At 41.2% G+C, this 14,730-nt stretch overlaps 1 protein-coding gene across 1 annotated transcript; it reads right to left on the minus strand.

Annotated features, from left to right (window-relative positions):
* Nucleotides 1-8,225: 8,225 nt before the first annotated feature.
* Nucleotides 8,226-14,441, minus strand: LOC123171121 (uncharacterized). The gene is made up of 8 exons (XM_044588758.1): nt 14,039-14,441; nt 12,951-13,125; nt 12,397-12,862; nt 11,281-11,339; nt 11,102-11,201; nt 10,925-11,007; nt 10,628-10,719; nt 8,226-10,407 (listed from the first exon to the last, which is right to left on the minus strand). The coding sequence occupies exons 1-7, from the start codon at nt 14,439-14,441 to the stop codon at nt 10,629-10,631; spliced, it is 1,377 nt and encodes a 458-aa protein (XP_044444693.1). The 3' UTR covers nt 8,226-10,407; nt 10,628.
* Between the last annotated feature and the right edge of the window lie 289 nt (nt 14,442-14,730).

A 14,730-nucleotide genomic window follows, 5' to 3' on the forward strand; every position in this document is an offset into this window, starting at 1 on the left:
TCTTCAAAAATTCTTCAATAGAGAGGACCGCCTTGGGTGAAATTAATCTGGGACACCTACTACAATCAGACACTGCCTCAGCAAAAAATGGAAGGATCAAGTTGGTGGAAACAACATCTTAAGCTGATGCCCCTTTTCAAAGAACATTTCCATTGCAAAGTGGGAAATGGTACCTCCATTTTATTATGGCATGATAAATGGAGAGACAGGCCACTATCAGTATTGATGCCAGAACTACACTCCTTTGTCAAAAAAAGATGACATTTCTATCGCTTCATGGGTGAGAGAACCAGATGTTCGCCAACTTCTTCACACTCCATTGTCTGTAGAAGCACATGATCAGCTCATGGAGCTACAAAATTTGATTCAAACTCAATGGTCTGGCATGACAATTGATACTTGGACTGGCACAGGACAAAACAGGAAGTACTCCTCCATCAAGATGTATAAAACAATTTGTGCCAGAGCTGAACCGAACAAACTTTTCACAAAAATCTGGAAGACAGCCAATCGATTAAGACACAAAATTTTCTTCTGGCTCCTGCTACATGACAGAGTGAACACCAGAAATCTTTTGAATCGGAAGAACATGTTCCTTGAATCTTATGATTGTGTCTTCTGTAATGAGCACTCAGAAGAAACTCTAAGACACCTTTTCTAGGACTGTGTATTCACTCAGGAATGTTGGAAAAGCACCTTCCCTTCTAAAAAGCCAGGCATCTCAAGCTACGACGATATTATGCTGATCTACTCATTACTACCAAAGGGAATTGCTCTTGAGATCATTATTCAAGGTTGCTGGAGGATCTGGACCCAAAGAAATGGAAAGATTTTTAGAAAGGAAGTGCCAAGCATAAACTGTTGGAAGTACAGATTAAAAGAGGATCTTCAACTTCTCCAATACAGAATCAAAGCAAAGTACAAGGATGTTTTGTTGGAATGGATTGCTGCACATTTGTAATGTTTGCAGAGATTAACAGCCACAAACTTTAGTACCCCCATGTTTCCAAAAAAAAGGAATTGGCTGATTGTTTAGAGATAACTTCTTTTTATTTTTATCATGTAGATTGTATATATTATTAATGAAAATTACCGTAGAACTATTGTTCTACGGTTGATGCTTCAAAAAAATAATTCGTATACGTGACTGCATATTCGGCAGCAGCACTTCAGCCTTGCATCCGGATCGATGCATCGAGTCCTATTAGGACTTGTCCTGCACCTTCTTGCGTGATGGCCTTCACAAACCTGAAACTTCAGCCTGATATTTTAGCCCGGTTAGGACTTGTCCTAAGCAGCGGCGCGTTAACTCCACGTATCAAAAAACCTGGCCAGAAGTTATCCTTGGAGTAGTCATCATTTAAAATACCTGTTGCAACACTTGAGCAATATATCAGCTAATAAACTTGATCAATGAATTAATTTGGCTGAACAACTACTAGCCAAATTACACCATGAACACATGCCCCCCTGTTTTTGGTGCAATTGCATTTACCAAAAACACTATAATAATGCCTTAGCACGATGTGGTCACTTCATCGGCCATATAGTTGCGTAGGGTGATGTCAATAGAACACATCGGCCAAAAATTTCGGTTTAGAGCGATGTCCAAATAACTCACCGGCCAAATTTTCCTTAGGGCGATACTCAAATAATATATCGGCCATGGTGCATCAAACTTCCTGACACATGCGCTTCTCCTTCGAAGTTTTTGTAGGCACCAATGGTCTATACCGATTGAACAATTCATTTCGCCTTTTCTTGGCTATATGTTCCTTTATTTCCAATGCTCGCAGTCGTTGTACACACCGTTTCTGAGTGTGTGTAAGTCCCGTCGGGCACCATCGTGGTTCTGGTTTGGTTCCTGGAGCGAGTGACTTAATTCTGCTGCCCCCTAGTTTCTCAGCCTATACTGACGTATTGCTGTCCGTGGGACAAATATTTTTCCCTTAGCCGAAATAACTCTCTGCTGATCAGATGTAACATCCGTCTGAAATCTTCTTTTGCCTCTTGCATGTAGATTCGCAAATGCATCAGCCGACTCACCAGTACTAGTACGTACAGTCTTCTCTGAACGTGTGTGCACAGGTTCCAAATCAGATGCACCTGGATTTGCAATTTTCTGGCTTCCACTGTTATTTGGATTCCACCATTGTGTAGTTGTGCCAGTACTAGACTTGAATCCCGTTGGAGGTGCACACACTGATGCTCCAGAGGTAATGTTTCCCATAGCTGAATTGGTATGCGTGCTAACTGAACCAAATTTTTGACCAGCACTAGAGGTCACAAGAGGTACTTTATTTCCACAATTCTGCACGTTATGCTCCAGACTAACCTTCTTCTGATACGGACCAGGCTCTTGGTGCTGCTGTTGCATCCCACTGCCAACGTCGGCTGGTTTTGGTTCTAAAGTATGATCACTGTCAGACCCATCTAAACATGTTGCGGGATGACTCACCATGGCACAGCTGGCGGTAGCAGCAGTCCTCACTGGCACCCACTTAAACTTATGACCACCAATATGAATCGTGTCGTCTGTGTTGTGTCTCCGACGCCGGATTTGAAATTACCGAGACTGGATTTTCATCATTAGCACGAATTACATTGGCATCACGGAGTCTACCTTTCTGATTAAACTGAACTCTTTTTTCATACGAGTTTGGTTCAACGTAGGCCTTGATGAATTCCACTCCGGTTGAAAGTAACATGCTGGACCTCTAGGATATGGCGCCCAAGGACAAAAATCTCTCCGAGAAAATCGAGGATACATAGGAGGTGAACATCCCCAATAAGCCGACTCCATTGGATAGTACGGCTGTTGATGATATGAATATTTTTTCCATGGCTCATGACCTCCAGGTCCAAAAGGAGACCTAGTACGCTTAACGCCTCCAAAACGATTAAACACATTGTTGGCCTTGCGTGAAGTACACTTTTCCAATAACATGCTAACTGTCGGCTTTATTCTTGGAGCTTGTGTCATTTTTCCATTGACTTTCCACAACCTTACTTCTGAATTTTTTGGTTTGATCATCCTCGGCGCAACATTATCATCGACGACAACATTTTTTCCCTTTGCGGACTCGGTCTGATCCGACCGAATAAGCACTTTCTTCTTTTCAAACTCGATCACATTGATAATAGGTAAAGGATCACTATCGAGCTTCCTTTCGGTAGTCTTCATAAATGTCAATCGTCCGTCATTAATGGCCAATTGTACCTGTCGACGAAACTCATTAGAATCATTAGTACAATGAGAAAAAGAATTGTGCCACTTGCAATAATCTTTTTTAGCCAATTCTTCTGAAGGTGGAATTACATGACCATCTCTTACTCTAATTACCCTTTCTTGTAGTAACATATCAAATATCCTATCACACTTACTAACATCAAAAATGTATTTAAGTTCTTCTCTTTTAGCAGGTGTAGGTTTCAAAACAGAACATGCAAATGGTACTGATTTAGGTTCTTGCACCCATTCGGCTACACTTATGTCATTACCATCACCACTAGCCGAATCACCATCATAAACAATCTGGTGTTCCTTCTCTTTATTTATACTTTCTTCAAACCGGCTATGTTGTTTAATATCTTTAGCTCGATTTTCCTGCAGCAAAGCCTTTTTCAGAACTTGATTAACATCTGAACATTGTTGCCCTTCTACTTTACCCTTTGGTTCTAAACCAAATTCTCTGAGTATACTATCAAGCTGATCCTTAAAACTACCACTGGACTGTGGATAATTGGTTTGTCTAGTAGATGGAACGCAAGCACGCGGTGAAAACTCCGCCAAAGAAATTTGAGCATGCGACGTTTGCCGCGGAGTCCCACTAAAATATGTATCGTGTACCGGCCCGTACGTAACGCCGGTACTAACAGGCGGTAATGGTGGTGTATTGTATGCTACCGTCTGATAACTAGGCTGCTGCAAATTATAATTGAAAGTTGCACTTCGGTTAAAGTTGTCGTAATCTGGTGGTACCGAAGTTGAAACAATAGGTGCAGCTACGCTAGACATCAAATTATTAGCCGAACCGCTCACATAGTTCCGGCCACTCAGATGGTTATGTAAAGAAACGTGAGGTTGCCTATCATTAGCCGATGCAACAGATGTATGAATACTAGTAGGAAAACTAATGAATCCATTATTCTCTAAATGCATCAGCTTTTTCTTAAAATACTCATCATTAACTTGCAGCACTAATGGGATAAAGTATTATCAATATCCTTTCTAAGTTCGTCAATTGTACTAGCTACGGTCTGATTAATTGTATTCGTCATGTTTGTCATATTAGAGCAGAACTTACTAGCTACGGACACATCAATTAGATGAGCAATATTTTTGGTTGGCTTTTTTACCTCAGCGCCGAGCGGATCGGAAGGACTGGGCGCAGCTACCTTCTTGACGACGCCGTTCCTTGTCTTCTGGAATCCGGCCAATCTCAGCTTCATCTTTGTTTCTTGCCCCCATGAATCAGTGCCCGAGTGACAGAAACGTACAAGTACCTTGGGTGTGCAGTTTCTACCAGGGAGAAAACAGCGGTGCTAGTTTCCATGTGTTATGAAACATTGCTTACATTATGTATTGAGCTTAATGCAATTATCTGTTGAATAGGGTGAACTTGTTTGCCTCAACTTAATACCTTTAGGGTGACATGCTGGATAGCGATCCCGGGGTAGATTATTAGTCACAAATGCAGTTGGATAACAGTCAGTGTATGTTAGACGTAATGCCCAAAATAAACACCACAATGAATGAACTGTTACAAGATGCATTGTTATGTCATAGTTATTCATCAATTGCCCAGCTGTAATTTGTTTACCCTTTCACATCATTTTCTGCTTGGAGAGACACCACTAGTGAAACTGTGGACCCCGGTCCATCTTGTTTACATTGATTACAACCTCTTTAATTCTCTTTTGTTCGCTGTTCCTTTCAACTTTGTTTTCCACCATTCGTTTAATCTCTTTGTTTTCAGCAGACCAAGAGGATTGGCAACCTTCCTGTAAGTTGGGACAAAGTGGGAGTTTGTCTGTTGTGTGCAGGTTTCTGTCAACGTTAAGCTCTCTGGCGCCGTTGACACCTTGTTAGAAGTTCTCAAGTCCTACTGGATTGATAACCTTGGTTTGATAAAATCAAGGGAATGCTTGCTCTGTACTGCATCAAAACCTTGCTCTTGGAATTCCCAACGGGCACATCAGTTGTCCACATCAAACTTTCTGGCGCCGTTGCTGGGGACTTGAAAATTTCAGCAAGGGGAGTCTCACACTTCCAACCTCTTTACTTTGTTTCTAGTCTTGCTTAGTTTACTTTTCTAGTTTTACTTGCTTTCTTGCTTCCTATAAAAAACAAAAACACACAAAAAAAAAGAATTTTAGCTTTTACCTTTTACTTGTTTTACATGTTCTTAGTTTTTATCTTGCATTTATGAGTAACCCTGAGAATACCAAGTTGTGTGACTTTACAAGCACCAACAACAATGATTTTATATGCACACCCATTGCTCCACCTGCTACTAAGGCCGAATCTTATGAAATAAAACCTGCTTTACTTAATCTTGTCATGAAAGAGCAATTTTCTGGTGCTAGTACTGATGATGTTGCCTCTCATTTGAATAACTTTGTTGAATTATGTGATATGCAAAAATATAACGAGGTAGAAGGAGACATCATAAAACTGGAACTTTTCTCTTTCTCTTTGAGAGGACGTGCTAAAGAATGGTTATAATCTTTGCCTAGAAATAGTATTGATTCATGGACTAAGTGCAAAGATGCTTTTATTGGAAAGTATTATCCACCTGCAAAAATTATACAACTAAGGAGTAACATCATGAACTTTAGACAAATTGATAATGAACATGGTCCTCAAGCTTGGGAAAGAATGAAATCTATGGTTAAGAATTGACCCACTCACGGACTAAAATAGATAATAATGTGAGGATGTTAGCTCAATTGCATGCTAGATGGGCTAGAGAAGAAAAAGAGGCTGAAATTGCTAGAATGAGTAGAATTGCTAATGTTTCTGCTATATGTGCCATTGAAGAAGTTAAAACTTTGAGTACTTATGAATCGCCTACTGGTTCTAAATATTCTAATGGTAAAATAATTGGGGTAGGCGAGTCCTCTACTTCATCTAAAAAGAACCCCAGAAAATTGGAAAGTGTTAAAACTGTTTTTGAGAAAAAAATCTGAAAATGCTGAAATTTTAGAGAAGGATGAACCTTCTATTCTTGATGAAAATGATATTGACTTTGATAATTGCAACCTTACTGAAGTTATAAAGTTCCTACAAAAGATTGCTAAGACTTCCAATACTAGTAAAATTAATATGGCCTTTACTAAACATATTACTGATGCTCTCATTAAAGCTAGAGAAGAAAGGCTACAACTTGAAGTTTCTAGCCCTAGGATGTTGGAAGATAATTGGGAACCTACTATTAAGATGAGAGTTAATGATTTTGATTGCAATGCTTTGTGTGATCTTGGTGCAAGTGTTTCTATTATGCCTAAGAAATTATATGTTATTCTTGATTTGAAACCATTGGAAGCTTGTCATTTGGGTGTTCATCTTGCTGATTCTACTATGAAAAGACCTGTGGGAAGGATAAATGATGTTATTATTATGGTTAATGATAATTATGTTCCCGTTGATTTTCTTGTTATGGATATAGATCGCAAGGCTTCTTGTCCTATTATTTTGGGAAGACCTTTTTCTTAGAACTGTTGGTGCTATTATTGATATGGAAGATGGCGTTATTAAGGTCCAATTTCCACTCAAAATAGGGATGGAACACTTCCCAAAGAGAATAATGAGACAACCATATGAATCTATTGTGAGGGCAACCTATGCCCCAGAGGATGGTAATATTGAAAAGACTTGATTTCTTGCTTTAAGCCTAACTTAAAGGCGTTAAAGAAAAGTGCTCTTGGGAGACAACCCAAGATTTTTTTTGCTTTCTGTTTTGCTTTTTATTTATTTTTGAGTCAAGGTGCTCATTTCTACTGTAATGACACCTTTGTATCCTTTTTATTTCGTTGTTGTGCCAAGAGTAGCCTCTAATTGAGAGGTGATCAAAAAGTTTTATCTTGCTGCCAGAAAACAGATTCGCTGTGCTTCACCGTAAAAATTCTTTCTCCCAGCCAGAAGGTGATATGGATCTGAAATTGTTTGTGAGTAAGCTGAGGCTTATTGCCTACCTTTCATTAGTTTTAAGTTTTTTGATTAGAGGACCAGAAGTTCCTCGAAAAAATTCATCTTTGCTGGCTGTTTCAGTTTGGCAGATTCTGCCTATATTTTGCGTTGCCTATTTTCAAGTGTTAAGTGGTGTTCTTAAGGTGGGGGACACTACATTAAGACCTAGTAACAGTAGCCTAATGTCAAAAACAAGTTTGTAGGATTTTCCCAATTGTATCAAGTGGTTGAATTCATTTTAATGCACTAACCCTTCTAATGATTTTATGAGAAGTTTTGTGTGAAGGGAATTTTCAAGTGCGCGTGTAGGGAACTATGAAAGAAGTCCAAGAAGGGGCAAGAGCTCAAGCTTGGGGATTGATGGCTCCCAAGTGCAGGAGATCAGTTGTAGCACCTTTCGATTAGAAAAGGTTGTCAAACCCACGAGGAGCTAAAGGTATTGGTTAGCAAGAATGATAAATAAAACAATGAAAGATGCAGGTATTTTTGGGGTTTTTGGTTGTATAATTGCACGGAAATATAAAATGCTGAAAGTAAATAGTAGCAGTTGAAAGCTCTCAATGAGAGAAAAGCCCAATCCTCTATGTGCAAGAGGACAAGCTCAAGTGACATGTAACTTATATGTGGAAAATGTTCCCGAGGGCGGCACGGATATCACTAGGCATATAGATTTATTAAATAACACGTTTCATATCTTGTCAAGTTTTAATCTTCTTGGGGCGGAGCCATAACTAGGTAAAACTAAATTAATAGTCTACAACCCCTTATGATGGATCATGTGGCCAACTCAATGACTGCACAAGAATTATTAAGACATAAAGTCCCACCATAGCATTACACTCTAAGGTCCCCGACACTAATACCCACATAATTAGAATTGCATGACTCTGTCTTAGGCTTTCTTGTCCTCCTAAGTCTTCCTCAATTCATTACACTATGTTGTTCTCCTATGAGACCATAAAGGTGAAGTGTTGTGCAATCGACGTTCGCACAACACCATCATAGAATCACATAAAAGATAAATTCTTGACAAAATACCAACACATGTTATATATAAATCATTGCCAATTCATCCTATGCCCTCAGGAACATGCGGGAACTACTCACAACGTGCAAACATGATCATAATCAGTGGCATAAAGGGTACAACACAATCTGAAATTATAACTTCACCACCAAATAATGACAAGTACCCAATCACTAACATGAATAGGAGCACAAGACAATGATCTAGGGTATAGCAGCTCTCAAACTATGAGGGGAACGAGATGGATCACAGGGATGGTGATGGAGATGGTGCTGGTCTTGGTGATGGTGATGATGTAGAGGCCTCCTCACACGCCAAGGAGGAAAGGTGATGACGATGGCGATGGTTTCCCCCTCTCCGGGGGCTCCGGAGCAGCAGGATCTGACCCCCTCGAAGGGATCCAGGAGTTTCGCCGCCGTCGCGGCCTCAGATAATTCGGGGAAAAATAGGGCGTGACTTTTCGGGGAAGACGACGACCTACCTAAAAAGCCCCAGCCGAGGAGGTGCCCGAGGCTCCTGTTGGTGGGTCCCATGCGACCCCTGTACCTGGCCGCGTGGGCCCACCCAACTTGGGCACCGTGGCTCTCCTCCCTTCGGTCTTCTTTCGACGTTATTCCTTCCGAAGAAAAATCACCGAGGTTTCTTTCCTTTTGTTCATTGGGTTCCCGAAACTCCTGAAACAATAAAAACAAGAAAAGGAGGGGAATCTGCCTCCCTGATATTAAATACCAAAAATAGGGACTTGTAGGAAAGTCCCATAAATCATCTAAAACATGTAAAAACATTGATGTAACAGTGCTAATAACATTCCAATATGATAATATGAGATATAAAAATGATGATATAAAATGCACGTATCAACTCCCCCAAGCATAAACCTTTACTCGTCCCCGAGTAAGCAAGGACATAGATCATAACATGCATCAATGGACTTGTGGTTGATGGAATCAGAAGAGAAGGTTTGTATGCACCAATTTGTATATTATGAAAGTAATTTTAAATATGTATTGACCTCATATAAAGAAGGAACATCCATTAAATGTTGAACATTCCAATATTTCCAGTACTGCTAAGCAAAACATATTTTTATTCTATTGTTCCCTGTGATGGACAACAAACATGTGTGATATCAGTGATTTAATTCCTTGTGAATTATATGGCAGGTGCATTTCAAAATCAAGCTTAGTCACTAACGATTATGGTCACTATAACATGTATTTGAAGGTTACATGGAATGTGAATTCATCGTGTTTGAATAAGTTTTGTTTAGTTTTGCATGCACTCTTCATTTCATACGTCAGATAGCACATGGATAGCTGCTTCTTTAGATAACAGAGGAGAGCTTAACTTTATTTCTTTCAACTTAAAGAACATTAGTTGAATGTGAAAATAAACGATTGCTTACAAAAAGTTTTAGTCCATGAGTAAAATACATATTGTATGTTATGATGCCTGGCATCCATCTTATATAACCACACCTCTGGCGGATAACTTCAGAAACTGTTGGTATCCCATAGTACATTTGTAACCATTTTTTTAAAGATTGCTTTACCCTTCCTTGGAAAAACTGAACACATACTAATTATAGAGCAACAGAAACTCTAGTAAGTACGTTCAATACACAAGACATATGAAACTTGAGGCTATATTATAGCCTTGCCAGTAACAATAGCAAGTAGAAATTCACGATAGATACATAAGCTTAAATAGATAGATCCAAGTATTCACCAATAGTCCATGGCATGCAAACAGAGAAATGAAGTTTACAGGTCAATCATCAGATTGTGCTGACACCGGTCTAGCAGGTTCTTTTCCTACTGTTATTAGTTTGTACTTATAAAAGCTTGCTTCTGGACAAGCATATGGTCACACAAAATACCCATCACATGTGCATCTAAGCAACAATCGTAGGTGATCTATGCTGCAGCATTAAAGATACATCCAACAACACAGAGTGGGCAAACGGCAAGGTCATCACATCACGCAGACAGCGTAAGACGAGACCCATAGATGCAAAAGTCAAAGCCGCCTTAGTAGCTCGATGAAGCACGGAGGAAGGCAAGCCGAACACCCGCGAATGTCGAGGCGGCAAGCAGCAGTGAACTATCTAGGAACCCTTCACCTGTTTCTTGTGAGCTAAGCTCATAACAAGAATCATACAGGAAGACAAGGATGAACGGAACTGAACCTGATCACCACGGAAAAGATGAAAGAATAAAGAGATCGTATTTGAACCGAAGACAAGAGACCAATGTAATTCACTGGGATATATAGAGGAATCTTTTGGAAGAAAAGAAGTAGACGGAGAAAAGTAACTGCATATGCAAGACAATCAGGAAAAGAAGCAACCTTTGAGCCTAATGCCTAGAAGCAGAAGAATGAACATGCAAAACGTAATTAGCACCCACCTTATTTACAAACGACATCTGCAAGCACTGCAGAAAGGGCATTACTTCTGTTGTTTCTTTGGTGGCCCGGACCCTTGCTACCGGACGGGGACCTAACACACGAGAAAAGCAGACAGTAAATATATTGCTGACAGACAAAATGGTTCGGGGGCTGGCATGTGCACTGTAAATGTGGTAGAATTAGAACTCTTACACCCTAATTCCGCATATTGCAAAATAAGAAACAGAATGCAAAATAAGAATGTGTCCTGGAGTTGAACTAATAATACATCAGACCATCAAGTAGTTAAGCAAGACCTTTTGGGCCTAATGGGTACCGCATCAACATCTTTCTCTTCAACAGTCATGGAAGAATCATCCACCACAGCTTCCACGCCATCCTAATTTTTTTCCCAAGATAAAACAAGTCAGAGCAAGAACAAGGAGGGTCCAGAAAGAGGATCAGTAAATACGAAAAAAACAAACAGCCAGCACCTGGGCAGATGTAGTAGCATCGCCTAGCATGACGTCAGACTTTCCTTTCAAAGATTTACCAAACAAAGAGCGCCTTGCGCCACGCTTCGGGGCAACAGAGCTGTTGCAATAAATAATAAGACGATAAGAAGGGGAAAGAACCAAATGAACAAGGGACATGCAGTTCCATAATACTTTACCAGTACCGTGGAGATGGAGTTGAGGGGGTGATTTTGCCAATAGAAGCATGTGTGTGTGCCTGAGGAAGAAAAAATAGCATTAGGATGATCTGATAGTACATCCAAATAATCAATGTAGTGTAGATCCTCCAAAATAGGGAGGATAACAATGGTCAGGGCGACGCCAGGTACTATAACACAATAGTATAAAGAATGAACAGCCAAGTGTGCTTAGACAGAACCATCTATTCAACCCCAGAACAAAAGCACACTCATGCAGTACGTAACATTTCAGAAAGTAAAGAAAAGTTGCAGGACAAACCCTACCCAAGACACAAGTCGTCCTCCTCTCTAACACATCATATCAGATTCAGAGTAACACCGGAAACAAGCAAGTAGCACTCAGGGAAGCAATTTTTTACTGATCAGTGGCATGGTGTTACTACCTCATTATGTCCTGATTCTAGATTTTTCTGGCCACATATATTTTGCTGAACTGAACACAAGTCGTCCTCCTCTCTAACACATCAGATCAGATTCAGAGTCACACCGAAACAAGCAAGTAGCACTTCTTTTTTTGCGTGGTAGCACTCAGGGAAGCAATTTTTTACTGATCAGTGGCATGATGTTACTACCTCATTATGTCCTGATTCTAGATTTTTTGGCCACATATATTTTTACTGATCAGCAATATCAGAAAGTGATGCAATACTTGTGTTCAGTTCAGCACACACTTCAAATAATAAGAAAATGAAGACTGGTACTTGCTATGGTCTGTTCATGAATCTGTGGTTGGCTGATGCAATGGGATTGGGAGTCAATTTGCTAGTGTACATTATAGTTAGTTCATTCAGTACTCAGTATCATTGGTGCATCCTGCATATACTGATGTTCATCAAAGCAACGCATTTGATCATGCCTTTATTGCTTTGAAAACCTGATTCTTCTAATGGACATGCATATTGTTCTACCACATACAAAGTATCTCTTAACACGGCAATGCAAAGTATCCTACGATTTAACCTGAATGTGAGCATACTCGCTTCAGTATCCTACCATTTAAATCCTAGAAAGGATTGAACATTGTGATTCCAAGTTCCAGCAAACAAATGAAAACACAAAAATGTTGTGTTATACCTGAGCTGCAGGAGAACCAGGTAGAAAACCCGTGGGAGGAGGTGTGTTTGGTCCAGACGATATAGCCGGTCCCAAGACAGGGAGTTGTTCACCACAAACATTGTTGACCAATGCATCCTTGCCAGATCCAGAAGCAACAGCACTGACAGAGGGAGGCAACTCAGGTTTGTAGGTTTCTGCAATTCTATTGACCTGGAATGACAAATCCTCGCCATTTTTGAGCTTCCATTTTTTTGATATGGAGACCATGAGCTTATACTTCTGCCCGATGAGCTGAGTTATCTGTGGTGGAATAGTAACGTCATGCCTCACAAGTTTGGCCATCTTGTCCACGGCAGCATATCCGGGATACCTTTGATGAAGTATAGCAATTAATGGTTTTCCTACAGCACCCGATGCGACCTTGTCAAACAACACAAATTCAGTTTCCGCGGTGCCATCAGATGCAAAGACAGAAATACAGTACCTGGAAATCAAAACCAAAAGAAGGTTTTAGTTCACAGATAGTAGCATGCAAGCACCAAATCAAAGAAGTAAATGGTAAATATGCTCACGTTAAGTCGGCCTCAACAGAGGAGCAAGCATCGTCAGAGCATCTATACTGATAGCCAGTATATTTAGCAGACTTGAGGCACGTGGCACACGAAGCGAACCACCAACGTTGATCAGAGCCAAGCCTGTCAACAGTGACAGTACAGAAAAACCGCTTGTCCTGGAAAACAGCAATAGCTGATATGAACAAATATAAAACTGATGTTGTCTATTTCATTGCTACATACAAAAACAAGCTCTGGATAATGCGAGAACTTGATAACTGAAACTGAGATTTGGGAAGTGCGGTAATATGAGAAACATGTGTATTCCAAAAACTGAAATGTTACAGGATTTGAAATAAATAGTGCAATGCTAAAATATCCCGAATAAAATGCTAACGACATACGTAAACTGATCCGTCGAAAAAAAAACGAAAAGACAATTATTGCAGTTTCACCTATATTAAAGCAGAAGAAAAAAATCACAACACTGTGTATTAAGTTAAGCATGAAAGTTAGAGTAAACAATATATTTCCCATAACCAAATTAGCTAGAGGATAAGCTCCATATGTAAATACCGCTACAACATATAGAATATTTAAACTCATTGGAGAGTAAAAGGTTCTAAATAAAATGATATGGCATCTCATCTCCTGGATGCATTTGAACAAATATGTGTATCCCAGCAACCTAAAATGCATCGGACCTTGGCTCTGGCAGAACCAGAATTAATCGTTATATCTCTCAGTACATAGCAGATTCACCAAAAATATCGGCAACAGCATGGAATTGGCTTTGTGAGAACCAACACCAGAGGTAACCAAAAAGACTAACCTAGTGCTGATTATGGAAATGAGGTCAACCAATTATTATACTTTAATGACGATAAAAACTGTAAGACTGAATGACGCCCATTCGCCTGTTAGAGTTATAATATAAGTCATGTACCCCTTTGTATTTATCCCGTTGTATAAGGGGTTTCCTGCATATGTTCCCCACCTGTACATGTATATATATCGGCCTATGGCCTCATGGGAATACAAGTTGCTTATTCCTAACATGGTATTAGAGCTTTAGGTCTCTTTTTCGCACGCGCAACTCGTGCTACGATCCAATCTCGGCGCCGCTGCTGTCCGCTCCTCCCGCCTCCTCCCGCCCGGCATTGGGCAGCTCGTGGTCGCGCCATCCTCCCCCTCCCGCCGTCTGCTGTCTGCCCCTCCCGCCCGGCTCCTCCCGCCGTCTGCCGTCGCCTCATCCCGCCCGGCGTTGGGCAGCTCGTGGTCGCGCCATCCTCCCCCTCCCGCCCGGCCCCTCCCGCCGTCTGCTGTCTGCCCCTCCTGCCCGGCTCCTCCCGCCGTCTGCCGTCCGCCCCTCCCGCCTGGTCCCTCCCGCCGTCCGCCTCCTCTCGCCAGGAGCTGTCTGGGCGGCTTGCGGTCGCGCCGTTTTCCTCTCGGCGGCGCCTCCTGCTCCCAGCCACGTGAGGGCAGCGGAGGCATCGACTCCGGCTCCATGCGTGGCTACTCGCGGCCGTCGTTCGTGGACCACCGTGTGACTCCTTGTCTCCGCTTTCCCTCGAGAAAAAAAAAATGTCTGCTGCATCGGGCTCTGTTGCTGTCCCTCGCTGCCCGGTGATCCCTGACGGTGTTTTCAGTGTTTGCTCTACTGACCCCGTCTCGCACATGTGCCTTTCTTCCGTGCTTGGTGCTCGTTCGTCTGTGCTATCGTCCCCTGTGGCGACTCTCGCACGTGGTGATTGTCGCTCTACATCGACTCCTCCTGCGACTTTCATCGGTGATTATC

Source organism: Triticum aestivum, chromosome 7D (genome assembly GCF_018294505.1).
Source record: "Triticum aestivum cultivar Chinese Spring chromosome 7D, IWGSC CS RefSeq v2.1, whole genome shotgun sequence".
NCBI classification, from domain to species: domain Eukaryota; kingdom Viridiplantae; phylum Streptophyta; class Magnoliopsida; order Poales; family Poaceae; genus Triticum; species Triticum aestivum.